The sequence below is a fragment of the Chrysochloris asiatica genome, unplaced genomic scaffold (assembly GCF_000296735.1).
Source record: "Chrysochloris asiatica unplaced genomic scaffold, ChrAsi1.0 scaffold00103, whole genome shotgun sequence".
Classification (NCBI taxonomy): domain Eukaryota; kingdom Metazoa; phylum Chordata; class Mammalia; order Afrosoricida; family Chrysochloridae; genus Chrysochloris; species Chrysochloris asiatica.
In genome coordinates, this window is record NW_006408621.1 from 9,351,391 (window position 1) to 9,373,162 (window position 21,772).

The window sequence follows — 21,772 nt, forward strand, 5'->3', positions numbered from 1 at the left end:
AAATCCCAAGAGAATCTCTTATAAACTTTCAAGTAACTACACTCATAAATTAATTTTTCAGTCCAAAGTTCTCTTACACACTAAGATCAGAATGCCCAACTATAATACCAGATGGTTATCTCCCCTTGGGAACTCTGCCACCTTAACATCATGTAAAACGGACCTCATCCTTTCGCACCCATCCTTTATAACTCAATTCTCCCATAGTCCCTTTTCAAAATAGCAATCTACATAATCACCAAAAACAAAAGTCCCAATTACCACTTCCTATTCTTTGCCACGTCTTCCTCGCTCAGGTATCAATTCTAGAAGGGAATAAAATGTGCCTCTGTCTATTGATCTTAATATGTGGCCCTAAAGACAACAAATGTTTCTTAGCTTTTAATGTAGATATCATATCATCTCATATGAAAATATATTCAAAACCACACACAAATAGAGTGCTATCTCTATTTGAAAGACCAGGAAAGTATCATGTTACTAAAATAGTCAAGGTATTTTATCTATTGGAAATAAAGCTCAGCTGAGCAGTTGCAGGCATAATGATCCTTTGGCAAACTGGTGAAAACTATCAAGAAAACCAGTGTTATAATCATATTTCAAAGTATCAACTTTAAAGAACTCTGAAAAAAGCACACATGACAACACACTTTCCACACCACTATCTTAGTTACTGTATTTATCACGTAGAAAAGGCTACCAAGTATGTCACTATTTTATTCTACATTATATACAGATCATAAAAGGCCACAGCAGTTTTCAACATATAAACCCTTTAAAAGTAGAGGGCATTATGAAGGATAGACAAGTATCAAATGAAGTCCAGTAATGAGGGCATATATACTCAGTGCAGTATTTCTAAGGAATCACAAAGCAGATACCAAGAAATCCACATTTACCTTGCAATACAGAATTTTATAAACCTCTTTGGGATTTGTTAAGAGCCTGAATATGCCAAGTTGCCATTTATTTTTAAAAGGGAAACCAGAATGAAAGCATAATGAACTTTATAGCTCTCCAGGAAGGAAAGCCTGAACTAAAATCTTTACCACTTCCCACTTCTAACTGCTATTAAGGATAGGGAAGAGATAAACAAAAGAAAAAGCTCAATATTCTAAAATGTTACTGTTTACTTGGAGCTTTTTCCCCCCAGGTTATGGGTTCTTTCAAAGTATACTTTAGGTCTTTTACAAATTAATATTGCACCCTCCTAAAATACTAGCTCAAAAGACATTGGTTTCTGGTGCCCTGAAAATAAAGTCTTTGAACCTATAAACTGGTATCAGCAGAGCAATATAAAAAATACAGTACCAAGCTACACTGGTATATTTCCACATTAAGAACTTCAAAATATACTTATCACTGAGACCATACAGTCCTTGCATTAGTTTTCAGTCCACTATGAACAATTATCTGCTGCATGTAAACATGTCTAAATAATTATAGATAAAATACATCAATCATAAATTTCTGTAAAAGATAATAAAATATCTTCTTTAAAAAACAAAACAATAAGCTATTACTGCATTGTTTCCAATTTTATGAAAATGGAACAACCTTATGGTTGTTGCCAGTCCTGAGTTCACGGTAATAAAAATGGCCCTAGTTCCTGGTTAAAGTCAGCAATCGATCCATTCTTCAGTAGATGTCTTCTAGTACTATTGGCAAGAATTTGTTTTAGGTGCTATTCTGTCCATTAATAAAATTATATACCAGAAACTGACCAGTGCCACAGTACTGTGTTGCAAACAGTTTTCCATCAGGAGTAGGATCTGAGAAAGCAATTTCTTCTTTACTCAAATATGAGCCATAAATAAAGTTACTCCTGTTTAAAAAAAAAAAAAAAGGTGGAAGAATTAGGTAAATATTTTAATTATCAAAATAAGATAAAATCAAATACAATTTGATTATAAAGACTTCTTAGTTCTAAAAGTTGTTTAATCATTAATTAAAAACAATATATTATAGTGTAGCTACCACTATGGACTGCTTTGAAGTGGACTAGAACAGAAGGCTCTGATAGAATGGAAGAAAAATGTGAATCAAAACTCAAATCATTTATATGTTGTATATTCCTGAGTGCTTCAGTGTACATCCAAAAAAAACCCAGAGGGAACAGAAGCAAATGCTGTTGAATGATGATGCATGGAGAGGATTGTAATCATTGCAATGAAACGAAATATGATAAGATGACTGTAAAGCTGATGTTGTCCCATGTAGACTATCACCCAATTCACAATCAAAACTTAAAAAAAAAAAAAATGCAATCATTTACGCAAAATAATACAAAAAAACCAGGCTTACTGGTTTGATACTGGTGGAGCCACTGAGATTATGGCCCTTAGTCATGCTTCAGGCCTGGAACTGGTATCACTCCTCCTATTCCCACCCCACATTTAACCAAACAATACACAGGACTGTAAAGTGAACAATGTTACCAGAGAAGTACAGACTCTTTAGAACAATCAATCATAGGATATCAAAAGGGCAGCACTTACACAGGCACAAAGTTCATAAGGCAAGAAGGGACAGGAAAAGAGCAACGCAAACAGCAATCTATGTCAGGAAACAAGCGTGCATGAATTGTTGAATGGAAAACTAATTTGTTCTGTAAACTTTAACCCAAATTACAATAAAAAGATAAATAAAATCATATATCTGATAAGGGACATGTCTCCAGAACATTACACACACACAAAAAGGTAAATAACTGAACTAGAAAACTGACCAAAAATTGGAATAGACATTTCTCCAAAAACATATACAAATAGCCAATATGTATATGAAAAATTGCTCAACATTATTAGTCATACAAATGAAAACCACAATCAGATACCACGTAACACCCACTATGATAACTAGAATACAAGACAGACAACAACAAGGGCTGGTAAAGACAAAGAAAAGTTGGAACCCTAGAATGTTCCTGGGGTTTAGAAAAAATAGCAACCCTGTATAATGTATCCGAGAGTCACTGGTGGCTTTGAACTGTTGACCTTGGGGTTTGCAGTCCAGCACTTATCCTACAACACACCAGGAAAAAGGTAGATGGTTCTTAAAATGTTAACCATAGTTACCATATGATCCAGCAATTTCAATCTTCAGTGTATACCCAAGAGAAATTAAAACATGTTTCATGCAAAAATGTGTACTGGAACATTCAAGGAAACATCATTTATAATAACCAAAAAAGTGGAAACTACCCAAATGTCTATCAACTGATGAAATGAGTAAATAAAATGTGGGATATTATTTGTCAATAAAAACAGATGACACACTGACACATGGATAATTCACTGAAACTATGTAGATGATGGTAGCCAGATGTGGAGGGGAGAAGGCCATGCAGAGTGATTGCTAGTGGGATGGGGATTCTTTTCAGGCGATGGAAATACCCTAAAATTAGACAGTGGTGTGCAGCCTTGTGTATGTACTGTTGTTGTTGCTGTTGTGTGCCTATAGTCAATTTCAACTCATAGTGACCCTATTTCATAGGGTTTTTGAGGCTTTAAATCTTTTTAAGGGAGTCGACAGTCTCACCTCTCTCCCAGAGAGCAGCTGGTGGGCTCGAACCACCAGCCTTGTGGTTCGAAGTCGAGTACTTTCCCCGTACACATAAATACTGGATATGTGTAAGTACTTACATACGCACATGAGCACAGTGGCTCCACAGGATAAGTATGGACACCCATTAAATTATGTACTTTGTTAAGTGCCATCCAGTCGATTCCAATTCATAGTGATCCTGGTAAAGGGTTTCTGAGGAGCAGCTGTTGAGTTTGAACCACCAACCTTTTGATTCAAAATGACCTTGCAGTCCAGTGCACTACCCTGCAACACATTACTATATAAAATATTTACTCTAAGAGCATCAAGTGGCTGACTTATAAGCTTTCATGAATATGCTTAATTTCAGAATGAGGGAGATAAAGTAGAATCTCCCCTGAATAGATGGGGATGGGTCTGGCGAAAGGGGATGGGGGTGATGCTGATAGGATTTTATGATTCAATTGTAATTGCTAGCAGGATTAATTGTGATTGTCACAACTATCACTGTAGAAAATGTGTAACCAAAGAGGGGAGTAAGGGGGAAGTAGTTAATTTTTCATTTCAGGAGCAGAGGAGCCCAGGACCATTCAAGAAAGAAGAGCATGAGTGGAACATGAGATCCTACCTAGAAGAGTGGTGACAGCAGAGACGAAAGCAGAGGCATTGGCATGGAAAAGGGGAATAGCTGCAGGCTCTAGGCCCATGGACTGAGTAAAGTTGTGTGCTTTTGGGCAGGAGGCTGACTTGCAGAATATGCCCTTAGAGCATTTAAATTAACATAAATTTTTGTTTTATATGTGAACATCAAATGTCTTTGCTTTGTTCATTTGTGAAATATTAAGATATAAAAGGGAAGCCACAGAAAGGAAGTAGGATAACTGTTGTTGTTGGGAGAAGACTATAATCACTGAGATGAAACATAGCCTGTAATTTGTTGAACGTAAAGCTGATGATCTTGTCTATGAATCTTTTACAATAAAAATTTGCAATAAAAAGTTAAAAGGACAAAGCCTATTAGAAAAGTTTTTATCTTGTAATATTCAGGAGGAGTCCTGGTGGGGCACTGTGGGTTACTGCACTGGACTACATGGTCAGTTTGAATCCCAAGGCTGGCGGTTCAAGCTCACCAGTTGCTCCTCGGAAACAGGGTTGCTATGATTTGGCACCGACTTGATGGCACTTAACAATAAAAATATTTAGGAGTGCTGGGCACTAATAGGAACAACCGTATAAGGAATAATAAATGAAAAATATATTTTTTTTAAGAGGAATCATACAGTGGCAGTTTTATGATCACATACAGCAATACAACTATTATATTGGCTGTGTTTTTCCTTAATAAACTAGAATCACCTTATAATTAGTTGTCTCAAGACCTAAGTTTATATAGATTTAAAGGAAGAAAAATAGCCTTCTGTAGAATTATTATTTAATCAGCCACATTTCCTATGTTTAGCTTTAAAAGAGCTAAAACACTGTTATGAAAAGAGCCCTTTTAGGTCATTACTCATTTATAAAATAAGGTTATGAGATCCTCAGAGTCTTACAGCAAGATGGATTACTTTAAAAGCTATACCCAGAAGTAATAACAGAAAGGGATCCTAAGAATTAACAAAATAGATGAATCTAAAATCTTTATTTTAATGATTAATTTTAAGTCATTCCATGTGCTTTATCACAAAGCTGGCAGTTCAAACTCACTAGCTGCTCCTCAGAAACCTATACAGGGTCACTATGGGTTGGAACCGACTTGATGGCAATTAACAACAATGTGCTTTATAGATAAAAACAAAACATGTAACTTGTCTGTCTCCCTTTTATACTTGTGACAAACAAATAATGGTAAAAACTAGTGACTTGGATAACTTACAAACTGGTCTTAAATAAATTTTCCTAAAAGCTTAACTCATGAAAAACAGATTTCTTTCTCTGTATTAAAAATTCTTCATTATTAAAATACATCATAAAATAAGTGTATTTATTTTGGCCTAATCTTGACAAATAAGTGAATCAAAATGTTTTAATATATAATAGATAGCACTTTCTTCTACTGAGATTAAATTCACTTACAGATCCACTACAGTGACAATCTTATGTACTTTATTACTTCAGATTAATTGCTAATTTTCATACTAAAACTTTGTTTAAATCCTAACATACTAAAAATAGTTTGAAGAATTACATTTAAGTTACCTTAAGCATTCAATCATGCGAGAAGCAATTCTCTTCCGCCGCATCATGCTGAATACCCATATTCGACTGATCCCACAGATAGCAGGCTCCGGCAATGTTGAGCAGCACCAGGCTTTTTGCCTTTCAAATCTAACTTTTTCTTCTTCTGTTCCAATAACTGGAAGTTTCTCTTCTATAACTCTGTAGCCCTAGAGGTGTCAAAATTGGGGAAATTTTTTTCAGTGAGTATGTTAACCAGCAATTGTTTTGCTAATTACAAGAATTATCTGGCTTCTTAACAGAAGATGGGACCATTTATGGTTTCAAGGAAATAAACCAACCTGGATACTCTGTTCTAATTCACTTACTAATTATGTGACATATGGGAATGTTACTTAATTTCTCTAAGCTTTGGCACTGTAGGATAAGCTAACTACATGGTCGGTGGTTCAAACCCACTAGCTGCTCCTCCAAAACCTTATACAGGGTCACTATGAATCAGAACCGACTTGATGGTACATAACAACAACAATAATTCTAGATATCCACCATCTCTCCAAAGAGAGTTGTTGAGATTAACGAAAAGAACCTTGCCACCATGCCTGGTCTGTAACAAGAACTTAATGTTAAGTCTCTCCACCATGAGATTCTAAGGACCAGCAAAGTACACATTAAGAACTCAGCAGTAAAAATGAAAAATGTTCTGGGATTGATTTCATTGTTCTGTGGTTCACAGCTGTATGGAGACTAGGAATAGGGACGGCAGAGAATGGCAAGAAGCCTTTCCTGTGGTTTTTTTTTTTTTTGTAATTTTATTTGTTTTAAATATGCATCTCCTTTGCCAATTTAGTTGCCAAAAAGGATATGGCAAGCCCACTGATTGTACATTATACAAAATTTAAAAGATCATACAACGATGAGTTAGAAAACAACAAACATTACATCGCTATCTTCTAGTCAAAACACTGCTTAAATCATTTTGGGGAATTAGGTGGGATAATAATTTTAAAACACCAATGTTTTGTTTTTATGACAGTTTGGCCCCTAAGTATGAAAGTGCATTATTTAATCTAGTGCGCAGCCAAAGAACAGGTGATCTTTTCCAGAGGTCAGCTAACTTTCAATAAAGGACCAGATAGTCAATATTTTAGGCTCTGTAACCTAGCCATTCTTATGCAACAACTTAAATCCTTAGCTCTGCCTATAGAGTGAGTAGGCAGCCATAGACACTACATAAACAAATGGATATGGCTGTGTAACAATAAAATTTTTATTTATAAATAGGCTGGAATTTACCATTGGCTAAAGGAGTTCTGATAGCGTAGTGGTTACGAATCAGCTGTGAACTGCAAAGTCAGCAGTTTGAAACTACCAACTGCTCCTGTAAAGATTTACAGCCTCGGAAACCCTGTACAGGGTCGCTATGAGTCGGTTCTGACTCCACGGCACATAACAACAACAACAACAACAATATAATCTGCCAAACTTTCATTTATTCTAGTGTTGGAGAAACTTATTGAGGCAGACATTACATTAGGAAGGTGCTAAACAAGATTTAGCTGACTTAATTTTTTATGAGCTCTGATGGCATACTGGTTACACACCAGACTGCTAATCACAAAGTCAGCAGTTTGAACCCACCAGTTGCTACAAGGGAGAAGAATGAGGCTATCTACTCTCATAAAGATTTACAGCCTTAGAAACCCTAAACAGGGTCCACGGTAGTAGGTATGGTGGTGTTTACTGTTTTTCTTTTTTGATTCTACAGGAGCCCTGGTAGCACAGTTTCAGCACTCAGCAGAAAACCAAGAGGTTAGCAGTTCAAACCCACCAACTGTACTATGAAGAAAAATAAGGCAATCTGCTTCCATAAATATTTACAGCCTTGGAAACCCTCTAGGGTAGTTCTCCTCTGTCCTATAGGGTTTCTCTGAGTTGAAACTGACTTAACCAGCAGGTTTGGTTGTTGAGTCTACAGAATTTTTATCTTGCATTCTAACTTTAGAAACTTATCCTCCTATAATATACAACACCACTTTGATGAAGAATCACATACTGGAATTCTGCCTTTCATTCTCTTCCATATGTAAAGTATAAATAAATATATCAGAATCGATACTCAAGATGACACAGTAAGCTGTATATATACCAAACTACTTATGGGCAATCTTAAAATCACTTACCCACTGGATATGTTCTGCGATCAGGCAGCCAACTACTTTTTTGTCATTAGAAATAAAGAGAAGTGTTTTTGTTCTGGAATAGCACATTAGTGGAGCCTGTTGGAAACCTAAATCATTATCAACCATCTCTCTAATTTCATCAACCTGCCAAATAAAGAACAATGATTTTTTTTCAACAATGAAAGCATTGCATATGTTTATATCTATAGACAGAAAAACTTCCTACTACTTCACTTCAGTAAGTTGAGAACATTATTCCAAACAGGACATTTTTTAAAGGGTTATTTTGAATAGCTAAGTATAGTAATCAATACCCATTTTGTTCTGTTTTTAAGTCCTACGGGCCACTTTGCAAAATAGGGAAAGAAATGGAAGTAATGCCAAGCCCCAGTTCTGAAGGAGCTCTGATAGCACAGTCATTACAAATCAGGCTGCTAACTGCAAGGTCAGCAGTTCCAAACTACCAACTGTTTTTCGCAGAAGAAAGATGAGGTTTTCTGCTCCCGTAAAGATTTGTAGCCTCAGAAACCCTGTGCAGGATCACTATGAGTTGGAACTGACTCCACAGAACTTAACAACAACAGTGAGTCAACGGAGTCCTGGTGTGGCACTGTGGGTTAACGCGCCAGACTGCAAAGCTGTTTGAACTGCAAGGTCAGCAGTTCAAACTCACCAGCTGCTCCTTGGAAACCCTTTACAGGGTCGCTTTGGGTCGGAACCGACTCACCGGCACTTAACAACAGTGAGTCGACAGCACTTAGCAAAAAGGAGTCCTGGAAAGGAGCTGTAGGATCAGCACTAAACGGCTAACCAAAAGGCTGGCAAGCTCAAACCCACCAGCTGCTCCTCAGAAACCCTATACAGAGTCGCTGAGTCAGAATTGACTGAACGGCACATCATCCAGAAAGTAACATTAATTCAGTAAGTATTTTTGTTATGTGTGAAGGATTAATGCTTTAAATATGAAGCATATGCTATGATCCTGTTCCATTCTAACTGCAAGTCTCTATAGCATTGTTGTTAAGAGCTGTTGAGTTGGTTCTGACTCATAGCGACCCTGTAGAAAGTTTCCGAAGAATGGCTGGTGAGCTTGAACCACCAACTTTGAGGTTTAAACCAACCTTGCATTACCCTGAAGCACCACACCAGGACTCTATAGCATTCGTTGTTGTTGGTATGTGCCATCGAGTTGGTTCCAATCCACAGCGGCCCTGTAGAGGGTTTCCAAGGAGCGCCTGGTGAGCTTGAACCACCAACCTTGTAGTTCAAACCGACTTTGCAGTCTAGCACATTAACCTACAGCACCACATCAGGACTCCCTATAGCATTTAGGCTGTGGTAATATGTGAAGACCTACTTGGGTTATCTGCATTTATATACGAGGGAGCGTCAAAAAGTTTCTGGAAAAAATTCTGCTCTTTTTCCACAAACTTTTTGAAGCTTCCTCATATGCAATATGAACTACAGGAAAAATTTGTGTTTTAAATAGGCATTTTAAAGTATTATGACGTACTTCTGAAAAAAAATCTCAGGTTTTTGAAGAAAAACATATTGAGCTTATCTTAAAATAATTATTTAAAAATTAAGTTAATGTCCAAAATGTATAAATAACTGCTATAATTCAACAATAAAGAGACTTAAACCCAATAAAAACCAGGGGAAGGACTTAAGCAGTTATCCAAAGGATATACATAAATAGTCAATACGTACATGAAAATAAGCTCAACACTGTCAGTATCTGGGGAAATGCAAATCCAAACTAAGAGATACTACTTCACCTTCACCCATTAGAAAAAGGGTGAGTATATGAAGAAGCTGAAACCCGCCTGCATAGCTAATGGGAATGTAAGTACAGTTGTTGTGGAAAATAGTATGCCAAGTCCTCAGAAAGAGATAAACAAGGGTTATGGAGAAAAGTACTGCTACTAAGGTTCCAGTTCATATGGTGGTTGGTGGTTATGTGCCGTGGAGTCGGTTCTGACTCCTAGCAACCCTGTACAGGGTTTCCGAGGCTGTAAATCTTTACAGGAGCAGAAAACCTCATCTTTGTCCAGCGGAATGGCTGGTAGTTTCGAACAGCTGACCTTAAGGTTCGCAGCCCAATTTGTAACCACTACACTACCAGTGCTCGAGTTCACATATGCACAGGTTTATTCCAAACTTGTCTGAATATGTCTTTGCAATCAGTAAATAACTGTCAACAAATTCTGTCAGTAATACACTTGTCTTAGCCTAGTCAGCTGCCTTTAGAAGAAAAAGATCCAATCAAAGTAGCGACTGAGGGTATCTGCTAGGGCAGTGAAATTCAAAGCAGAAAGGTCAACTCAAATCATGAAGAATAAAGGGGTAATCTTGATAGATTTTCTCAAAGGTTTGGACAAAGGGCTTATTATAAGGAAGAAGTTTTCAGAAAACTGAAAACTGAATTGGTGGGGACAAACAAAACAGGAAAATTATGCTTAGAAATGTTTTTCCATCAATGGCTGTCCTTTGAAAATGTGTTAGAAAACATCACCCCATCCACACTAAAGCCCTGATCTTGCATTTTTAGACTTCTTTTTGTTCCCCAAACTCAGAGAACACCTAAAAAGAACACAATTTGCATTCCTTAAGAATATTTTTAATGTACTATAAATAGAAAAATGCAGAGTTCTTCAGGGAAAGCTTACAGATGGAAACACTGCTTTTAGAACTGTGCAGGCCTAGATGGAAGACATGTTAAGAAACAACAGCTTCTTGTCCATCAACCGTCGAAGGTTTTATTGCCTGTTAAAGTTTTCAGAAGCTAGGCAAATCATTGCGGTGCCTGGCCCTTAAACGTGCCATGTGTCTTTACTCTCATGTCAAGAATCACTGCACTAATAGGAATTGTTGCCTTTTTTTGCCCTGCCCACCATGTAAATCAACTGTCTAGGGATATTACTCTCACTCATACGATCCAAGAGTAAATAGATAAAGGTTTACAAAACAGACTAAATGCTTTAGAGAAAGGAAGATTGCTTAAGGGAAATAAGACTCAATATATCCACATTACACTCCCAGCTAAGGTTATTCACGGTATAAGGAGATTTGTGTTATCTTTCAGTAAGCCAGAACTTGATTGGAACTTAATCCAACAGCATTTTAGGAGGTCGTGGAATAATATCAACTTGTCTGTGGATATTCATCAGCTACATGCTCAAGTTTCTGATATAAGTAATTCTCAAAGTGAGCACTGAGTGGCTACTAATTTGCTACCCCTGCTAGAGAGTAAGATCCCCTAAGAACTTGATTGAACCTCAGCATAGTGATCCTGCTTGGTCACCTTAGAGCAGGTGGTGGGCTGGCAACATCTTGCATATGGGGTCCCCAGCCGATCTCCTCCCTCCCTGCCTTCCTCTGATGGCGGCTGTTTATGCTGGACGTGTGGCCAGAGACGGGTAAGGATCACGTGGAACCTCGGCAACCTAAGACCAGAGCCATTGCCATGCTGCAATGAGTTTCGATGACGGGTAAGACTGAGGAATTCGCACTGACGGCCTAAGACAGGCAGTGTCCCTTAAACAAACAATAAATAAGGGGGAATCTGATGTAGACCGTGCAGACCCGGTCAGGAGGTCAAGACCCTGTGGGCCCAAGCGTTGTTGACCGTCCAAACCATAGGCTCTGAGGATCAGACTTTAGCCACCTAGTAGACATAGCAAACTGTCCCTCATCTGATTATTCAGTAATGCTTGTTAATAATCTCATACATGAGCCCTGGATATCCACAGATAAATGTAAAAACCTTCCCTAAAAGCAGAGACTGTAAATTCCAAAAAGGCAAGTTCCCCCGCCCCCGCAAAAAAAAAAAATAAAGAGGATAGAGAGAAACACTGTTAACTGATGATATATGGAGGGGATAATAATCAATGTAATGAAACAAGTTATATGAATGGTTGAATGTGAAGCTGATGATGTGCCCTGTAAACTTTCACTCAATCCAAAATAAAACATTTAATAAAAAAAAAAAGAAACAACAGCTTCATATTTTGACATTTTTTGTTAAACAAAGCTTTCTAATGATTTTGCAGTAATACTTTATTTACCCCTTTTGTATAATCAAAAAAATTTTATGATTATCCTATGACTCCTGACTTTTAAGACCCCTTGCAGCATGGTGGATTATGAGCTGGGCTGCTAACTGCAAGGTCAGCAGTTCAAATCTACCAGCCACTCTGTCAGACAAAGATGAAACTTTTTGCTCCTGTAAAGATTTATAGCCTTGGAAACCCTATACAGGGTCACGAGTCAGAACCAACTCAACGTCATACAACCACCATATAATAAAATGGCTACCTAACTATGGTAAAGAATTATGGGAAAAAATCTTCGGTTTTATATTGAATCACTTATCTGTATACATGTAATTGAAACCACATACAATATGTAGGTAGGATGTTTATAGAATTGGATGTATTGTTATGAAAATGTCAATGCTTCTCTGATATTTAATGATATAAATTATTTTTCTGATTTCCAAACAAAAAATAACATGCATTTTATAATTTAATAAAACATCCTGGATTGTAGTGAATCATTTACTAGCTAGTCACTAAACCAGTAATCCATCTGGAATTAAAACCCAGAAACGTTTTGAACAATCCAAAAGTACTGTTTGTTAAAAATATACATGTAAAAACAAAACAAAACAAAACAAATATATATATGTAGAATTAAAAACATATGTAGACTTGCCTTTCACAGTTTAGTAATTTTGTATATAACACATGCACAAATATTTATTTAGATGAGTATTTATTCTCTCCACTTTATTCTATGTGTCATGTACTTTATAATAAAACATATTCAGAACACATTTCCATGGCTCATTTTTCAATGCAATGAACTCTTGGAATCCTTTAATTATAAAATTCTAAGTTGGACTAATTCATACTAAAAATAGGATTTTATTGAAATTCTCGATATTGTATTTATAAACTGGAGCCTCTCTCTTTTTCACTGTTATTATTACTACTTCCAGCTTAATTTCAGGTTTTTTATGTTCTACTATGTCTTTTTCTGCAATAGTGTAGATTTAGAAATTTAATCTTAGAATGAATGTTTAGATCATTTTAAATGTTTACTGTTTACTATGATTAATTTTTCATTCTAATTATTGAAATCACTTGAAGTAGTGCTGTAGTTTCAGCACTGACTACTAACAAGGTTGGTGGTTCAAACCCACCAGTTGTTCCTTGGAACTCCTATAACAGGGTCGTTATGAGTCAGGATTGACTTAACAACAGTCCTTTTCTGCAACAGCTTCTATTTAGAAATTTAATCTTAGAATCTTTTGATTTCATTAATTTAAATGTTCACAATTATTATGATTAACTTTTAACTTTAATTCTTGAAATCACTTATTTAGCACTATTCATTAATTAGCATGCCTTCTATTCCATCAGTTGAAATAATTGATGATATCAGACAATAATCAATTCATCTAAAATCAATTCATTTATATGCTAGATTCACACTACAAAGTTTAACATCACTTTATTACTGCTTTTATTCTTATGATGCTTATTTCTTGATTTTTAATTGGTGTTTAAATGTGCTATGTTAGCACTACTAAGTGGGAATCACAAAAAGAACATGTGGGAGAAGAACACAAACACTTAGCCTGCACTATTACCTAACTGTTTGTAACACTTCTGCAAAAGTAACAGGAGTCTAGCATGTGTTTTTGTGTTAAAACTTGCTGCAAATTTCATGCATTCACCATGCAATCTCACTGGAAGGAAAGCTACCTTTTTCAGGGCATACTTCGGGTCTTCAGGAAGAACCATTATTATCTTGCCATCAGGGTACTCATCCAGAATCCTTTCTTTTTTCCAGCCCTAGATATATTTAAAAAAAAAAAAAAAGTGACCTTTTATGTATCATATTTTAATCATTATAGCCATTTACAAAATGAAAAAGTACAGAGATTTGTCTAAAAATTTCAAACAGAAAAACATGTTCATTAATGCTTTATTAATTAAGTATGGTAAATCAGCTGTTTTGCTAATCATAGAATAAAAACAAAGCAAGCAAAATTCTACTATTAAGAGATATATATAACACAATATTTCTAATTATTACTTCCCACTTTAATTTTGAAAATCACACATCAAAAGCAAGCCCCTTAAAGTCAATGATTCCCAAAACCTAAAGGATAACTCTCTCATGTTCTTGTTAAAAGAATTAAACTTGTAAATTTCTTTGTAACATGGTTACCTCCACAAACACACACTCATGGTTTTATGCCTGGCATGCCAAAGACCTCCAGGAGGTTTTTAATGAACTGATTTGCATGCAGTAGCCCAGTATGAAAAGGAATAGTTTTTATTCTTATTGATCACAACTATCAAAGTCACAAGAAGGAGACTATAAAAAATATAACTACCTTCTAAGAATCTAATAGGGAAGGAGAAGCTACGTTGTGTGTATCTGAAGTTTAACATACTCAAAAAAAGAGAGGTAATAAACTCTTCTTCAGATCCACACTCGTGGTGATTAATGAGCAGAACCTGCATGAAAAAAACAAAACAAAACAAAAGCCACTTAAATCTAGTAAGATGGGACTGAACCAGAGGTTAAAACTAGGAGCTTTGAAGTTCAAAATAAGTACAGAAGGAATGAGTTTAACTGGTGTTCCATTTGTCTTACCCAAGCAACTTTATATAAAAAGGCCTTTCAAAAACCAGTACATACTTCTGTTAGGAAAAAAATTAACTTCTTCCTGAAATGTTTCTTCCAAGTATATAAAAGCACAAGAAAATGACAACTTGATCATTTTAAATAAGTTTAAGGAGCCCTGGTAGCGTAGTAGATTCCGAGTTGGGCTGTTAACCACAAGGTCAGCAGTTCGAATTTACCAGCTGCTTAAGATGAGACTTTACAGCCTCAGAAACCCTATATAGTGTTGCTATGAGTCTGAACTAACTCCATTGCACACCATCACCACAGCCAAATTTAAGAGGTTGTTTTTTTGTTTGTCTATTTGCTTTGTTTTTGTACTGAAAAATCTTAATTTTTACTAATGAGATTGTTGTAAAAATTTCTTAGAAAACATAATTATTTTCAGAGTGTTCAAACAAGAGAAGAGTTGTTTCTCTTTAAACAATTCATGATGCTTCTTTCACGGGCGGGGTTAGGAGAGAGGGTCTTTATTGGGGATATAAAAAATGTGTAACAAACTTAGTATATGTAATAATATGGATTCAAATCTTTAAAATCTAGAATTTGTTTACAGAATAGAGCTCCCACACAAAAAGAACAATCTTGATTATCATTAGTAACGATTGGTAATAACAGTTCTCAAGATTTTAAAAGACGACACAGAAATGTCTTTTTTTTTTTTCAAATTAGAATCTATATCTGAATCATGTAAGTATAGGCAAATCATTTTAAAAGTAATAAAAGACAAAACCACTTTAAAAACAAACGTGTATTCGAGAAGATATATATATGCACACCAATGTTCATAGCAACACTAGTTACAATAGCAGAAAGATGGAGACAGCCAAAGTGCCCATCAACTGAAGAATAAACAAACGGTGGTACATACACACAATGGAATATTATGCTACCTTGACGAATAACAAGGAAGCTGAATACCATAGATTAACATGGATGAATCTAGAGGGCATTATATTGAGTGAAATTAGCCACAGAAAGAGAAATACTGCATAGGACCACTACTGTAAAAGACTAAGGAAAAGAATCCATACTGAAGGGGGCTGGGGGTATTCTTTGCTGATTGCTGGGATGTTGGGGGAGGGGGGAGGGGAGAGAAGGGAAGGTGGAGCCGTCGGCAGGGAATAGACACAGGATAGTTTGGGTACTGGGGAGAGGGCCAATATACAAGAAGGGAGAGGGGAATGGAAGAACAAAGTAGATGGGAGAACAATTAGACAGGTCTCAATCGGCTAAGTGGGACAGAGGTAAATATTGACATATGCACAACCTTGGTACAACAGGGTTCAGGGATACAGAGACTGAGCCATGGTTGGAATGGGGAAAAGGGGGGAATAATGTTAAGATGCTTGGCTATCTTTTGAATCTTGGTTTTTCCTTATTATATTATAAAATAGACACTGGAGGGGGAGAGAAAGGATTAGCCAGAAGCATCATCACAGAAAGCTTGTAAGTCCGTCTTCTGCCTATAACTGATTGGCAATACCTAAAATGGGGCTACAACGTGCCCAGTGAAGGAGGCTTCCCGCAGAGCCTCTGTAATACATAAAATTATAGGTGAAAGCCTGAACCACATCTAGATCTTCAGAGATGGGAAATATCAACTTGAAAGGATTAGCGGACCAGCCTGGAGCGGCTACAACAGAAGATACTTCTTGAAAGAAAGACCAACAGGAAAAATACAAAACAATAGAGGCAGACGGACTGTTACTACAAGAACAAGCAAGTTGCTAGCCCAGGAAACATCAAGGCAAGTAGTCGGGTTCCCTCAGTGCAAACCCCCTTCCAAGACTAAGACTCAATGGGAATACACACTCTACGCTAGCATAAGCACCAATAAGGGGAAGTGAGGGAAAAACAGCAATGAAGCGGTAAGCTATGCCCTACAATGTTCAATAGACTTCTGTGAACCTGGGTGAAGACCTGATTGGCCAGTAGTGTGGCAAGACCTGGGGACTCTTGGGCTCAAAGTCAGTGACATAGCCACAGAGAACAAGAGTGGAGAGTGAAGCATTCAACGGATAAGAAGAGAGGGCATCTGCACAAGAACATCCACACTTGCAGATAACACCCACTTGACCTGGCTTCAATGACTAGATGATCAGAGCTCAACCAGAAGAAGAAAGCAGAGGGAAAAAAGCTTAATTTGAGACAATTGGATGAACTTTGACCTACTGGATGCAGAAGCTCAAAAGAGGGAACAAATCCTTACAGCAAGGATCATTCCCACCCACCCCTTCCATACACAGAGTAGACAGGGATGGGCAACTTAGACATTGGCTACCCAAAATGGGGGGGGCTACAAAGGCAAGAAGTGACTGGCTTACAAGCTTTCAAGAAAGAGGGAAGCTAGATTCATAGGGCATGGAGGAAGGTAGAATCTTCACTGAGTAGTATACAATCTGTCTAGGGGGGCTGATGAAATGAAATCCGGATGGATCTCTTGTGATACAATAGTGAATAATTGTTATCTGGACTGCTTGTGAGGGATGGAATTGTAAAGGTAGACTTTTTTTAGCAAGGAAGGGAGGGATTAACTTTTCAGCCTAAGAATGGAGGTCCCTGGGACCAGCAAGGGAGGAGAGCGGAGAGCGGGACCCTACCCAGAGAAGCAGTGATGCCTGAGATGGAAGCAGAGATGATGACGTGGAGAGATGGAGCTGTTGGGGACTTTAGACACAGAGAGGGAGAAGGGCTGTGTGCTGATGACCGGGGGGCATGCTTGTAGTGTATACCCTTTGGATGGTTGATGATGCATGGAGGGGATTGTAACCACAGCAATGAAATAATATACTATAGGATGAATGTAAAACGAATGTTCTCCCATGTAAACTATCACATAATTCACAATAAAACATTATGAATAAAAAAAAACCCAAATGTGTATTACTTTTTAAAAAAACTTTAAAAATTACTCGTTTCACTTTAAATTTAACTACAAATTTAATGAAAAACTAGAAATTTATGTAACCTCAATTTACAACAAAGCCAATACTTCGTGAATGAAACTATCTGAAGCACAACTTGATAAGTTATTTTCTTATTACTAAGTCCTTCAGCGTAGCATAAGCACTGGACTGCTAACCACAAGGTCAGTGGTTCAAACCCACCAGTCCCTCCTTGGAAACTCTATAGAGTCAACATGAGTCAAACTGACTTGATGGCACTTAGCAACGTGATAATGTTGCAAATTTTTTGTTTTACTGACTTTTTAGTGCAGAGCCTTCCTTCAAAATAAAGATAAACTTGTATGTTCATGTAGAAAATTTTATCACAATTGGATTGGATAGATTTTGTTTAAAATTTTTATGTACTAAATAAAAGACCATCAAAACAAAGAAGCAGGAATTGTAAAAGGCACAGTTACTAGTATGTGGGTTTCTAATACTCATGTTTTTAAGTAAAAACATTTTTTAAGAGTTCTAGGCAAAAAGCTCAGAGTTGGCCTTGAGTGAATCACTGATTCTATTCCTGATATGTAAGACCTATAAAATAGCTGCCATCCACCACCATTATTTGGTAGTTAAGAAGGCTGTATCTCAGCCCTATCTAGGAGAGTGGTGATGGCAGTTCAGACAGAGCAGCTGTGAACTCTTCACGGACTGAGAAAGGCTGTGTGCCTGTGGGCAGGAAGCAGGCTTGCAAAATGTGCCCTTTGGACATTTAAATGAATTTTTGTTTTGTTTTGTTTTGTATGTGTACAAATATTTTTGCTTTGTTGACTGTGAAAAATCAGATGTAAAATGGAAACCACAGAAGAAAGCAGGATAACTTGTTGCAGGGAGGGGAGTCATTGAGATGAAGCAAAACGTAGGAGTGGATGAGGATAAAGTTAATCATCTTGTCTGTTAACCTTTACTGGAAAAAAAAAGATTTCTCAGAGTGGTCACATAACTCTTCTGTAACTTCCATTCTCTCTTCCCATTAGTAATATTAAAAGAGTCCAATTGTGTTCACAGCCACTATCATGCTGGCATTAGAGAGCTCCAGCTACAGGACAAAGGGGTAAGTGAGGAGGTCACTATACCACTGCTTCTACATAGCAGACTATCCACAAATCAACCTATGGAAACCACCCAGGAAGCAAATGGCTGCAAAAGCCATTCGTAAAAGGGCACCCTCTACTGGAGGGGTGAAGAAACTCAATGTTACTTTATCAGAAGTCCACCAAACTTCTGATTCGTAAACTTCCCTTCCAGCATCTGGTATGAGAAATTGCTTAGGATTTCAAAACAGATCTGCACTGCAAGAGTGCAGCTATTGGTGCTTTACAGGAATTAAGTGAGGCCTATCTGGTTGACCTTTTTGTAAGACACCCACCTGTGTGCCACCCATGTAACAATTATGCCAAAAGAAATCAAGCTAGCACGTAGCATGCATGGAGAACATGCTTAAGAAATCCACTATACTGGGAAGCATTTCATTCTTTTAAAAAAAAATATTTCTCTGCTTTATGTTACTGATAGCTCTGGATATTAGCTTTTTTTCCCACTATGGGGTCAAAAGGTACCTAAGCATGATTGCAAACGGAAAAACAGGAGACAGAAATCAGGTATTGGCAGTTTTTTTCATTTTCATTTGTGTGAATTTTTAATATAAATGTGGAGACATAAAGCATTAACACAAGTCAAAACGTTTCAGTGAACAACTTTATAACAATTATAAATAAGCCTGTTAAAATTTTCTGGACCGTGCCAGCATTTGGATTTTTTAAAAACAAGCAAATTTCTTATTGACAGCAAAAAGAAAAAAAAAAAAAAAGTCAACAAATATTTTAGGGAGATAGAAGTATTATTGGAGGAGCTTTAGATAAAAAGCAACTTGAGAGACACACTACACAGGCATTATATGAACCTTAATTCAAATATAAATGGCATACAAACTATTAGACATTTGGGGACTCTCTAACCCTGATCAAATAGTCAATAATATTACAGAACTGACTATTTTAAAAGGTATGACGGCTATTATTTTAAAAGAGCTTTAATGTTTGAAAAAATAAAGTACTCTTTTCATCTTTTAGAAATGCTACTGAAATATTTCTAAAATGAGAATGTGGTGCTTGGGGCTTACTTGGAAACAATTTGGGGGAGGGTGTTGGATGGAAGAAGACTGTTCATTAATTACCACTGTTGAAGATGGATGATACATACAGAGAGGTTCATTATACTGATGTCTTTGTGTGATTATATTAAATATTCTACATTGGAAATTCATATTACCCATCAAGTTAAAACTACACCAATGGCTCAAGTCTTGCTCAAACACTATTTATTGAAAAGTGAAAAATGAACACAAAACTTGCCTTGTCAGAGTTAAACCTGGGGTAGGGAAAAGTAATGACTGCAAGGGGAGTGCACAGGAGCTACTGGGGCCCTGGGAATGTTCTGGTTTTTAACATAGGGGGCTTGAGAGGTTCACATGTTGGATATTTACCACCAAGCTATACACCTTATTATTTGTGTACGTGTCTTTACACGTTGTTGTTACGTGCCGTGGAGTCAGTTCTGACTCATAGCAACCCTGTACAGGGTATCTGAGGCGGTAAATCTTTACGGGAGCAGAAAGCCTCATCTTTCTCCCGCGGAACAGCTGGTAGTTTTGAACTGCTGACCATGAGATTAGCAGCCCGGTTCGTAAGCACTACGAAATAAGCTGTATTTCAATAAAACTTACTTAAAAATAACCATAAGAGAAATTAGAAAAACATACATTTTTAGTCCAATAGCAGTTCAAAGTTATTATGTTGAAATATATCCTAAATACCACCACTGTTTAAAATCTTCATAAATGAAATTAAAATGAGCTTATTCAAATTCCAGTCACATGCTCTACTTGAGTGCACCCAAAACAGAAAGTAGAAAAACTACAAAAAAGCAGCAAAACATTAAATGATGGATTCTTCAAACGACTTTTAAATGCGAATGTTTATACAAATTTTTAAGTCATCATGAATACATATCAAAACAAACAGTTTATCTGAGTGATGGCATTGTAATAATTTTTCTTTTTTCCTTATCTGTATTTCCTTTTTTTTTTACTATAATAAAAAGGGGTCTAATCAAAGTTAACATTTAAAACTATTCCCCAAAAAACTAACCACTATTCCAAGAAGCTGGTCATTTCTTAGTGAAAATAACCTTATATTAATGACAATATTGATAAAGATGTTTTTCTAGCCAAGTTGAGCTTAAGAACTTTTAAAGCATTTTCTTGCGGGGTTTTTAAATATTCAGAACCTTTCCATCTTACAAAGTCATTAATGATCTGGCTCCTCATATAGTCTCATCTCCATTCTATCAGTCACTAGTCATAATGAGATACATTTCCCAACGTTGTTACATAAGGGTGGTCCCTTGGCCTGATTAAAAAACTCCTACTTGTCTTTTCTGACTTTATTCAGACATTAGCCATACTTCTCTAATCTTTGTTGCATATCCTTGCATTGTTGTTAAGTGCCATTGAGTTAGTTCTGACTAATAGTAACCCTGCATAGTTTCCAAGCTGGTGAGTTTGAACCAGCCAAGTGGTTCGCAGTCGAGTGAGTGCTAACACTACAGCACCACACCAGGATCACGGTCCTAACATCATGTTTCTATAATACCCTATTATTAAATACGCTTATGAGGTTCTCACACCAATTCTCCCACTTGTGTCAGTTAGGAAAACTTGTACTATAAATACAAACCAGGGGAACTAAGAGATTCTTTTCTGTCATCTTCAAATAAAAGAATGCTAAGCATTACCCTCCTACTTCAAGTGATTCCAACATAGCAACCCTATAGTGCAGGGCAGAGCTGCCTCATAGAGTTTCCAACCTATATTCTTCTCTGTGAAAGGTTGAGCCACCAACCTTTTAGTAAGCAGCTGAGTATTTAATCACTGCATGACCAGCGCTTCTATTTCCCTATTGTTGCTAAGTGCCATCAAGTTGATTCTGATTCCTAGTGACCTGAATAGGGTTTCTGAGGAACAGTTGGTGAGTTTGAACCATCAACCTTGCAATTAGCCGTCCAGTGCTTACCCTACTGTGTAACACTAGGATTCTTTTATTGTTAAGTTCCATGGACTCATAGTGAGTGACCCTGTATGGTGGTGGTTGGTGGTTATGTGCCGTGGAGTTGGTTCGGACTCATAGCGACCCTGTACAGGGTTTCCGAGGCTGT

At 36.9% G+C, this 21,772-nt stretch overlaps 1 protein-coding gene across 1 annotated transcript in view; it reads right to left on the minus strand.

Annotated features, from left to right (window-relative positions):
- Positions 1 to 1,677: 1,677 nt before the first annotated feature.
- Positions 1,678 to 21,772, minus strand: part of ESCO1 (establishment of sister chromatid cohesion N-acetyltransferase 1) — a 46,861-nt gene continuing 26,766 nt past the window's right edge. Inside the window, exons 6-9 of the mRNA XM_006867287.1 lie at positions 13,676 to 13,765; positions 7,905 to 8,048; positions 5,743 to 5,930; positions 1,678 to 1,825 (exon numbers count right to left, since the gene is read on the minus strand). Of these exons, the coding sequence (XP_006867349.1) occupies positions 1,678 to 1,825; positions 5,743 to 5,930; positions 7,905 to 8,048; positions 13,676 to 13,765 (570 nt within the window). The remainder of the gene's footprint in view (positions 1,826 to 5,742; positions 5,931 to 7,904; positions 8,049 to 13,675; positions 13,766 to 21,772) is intronic.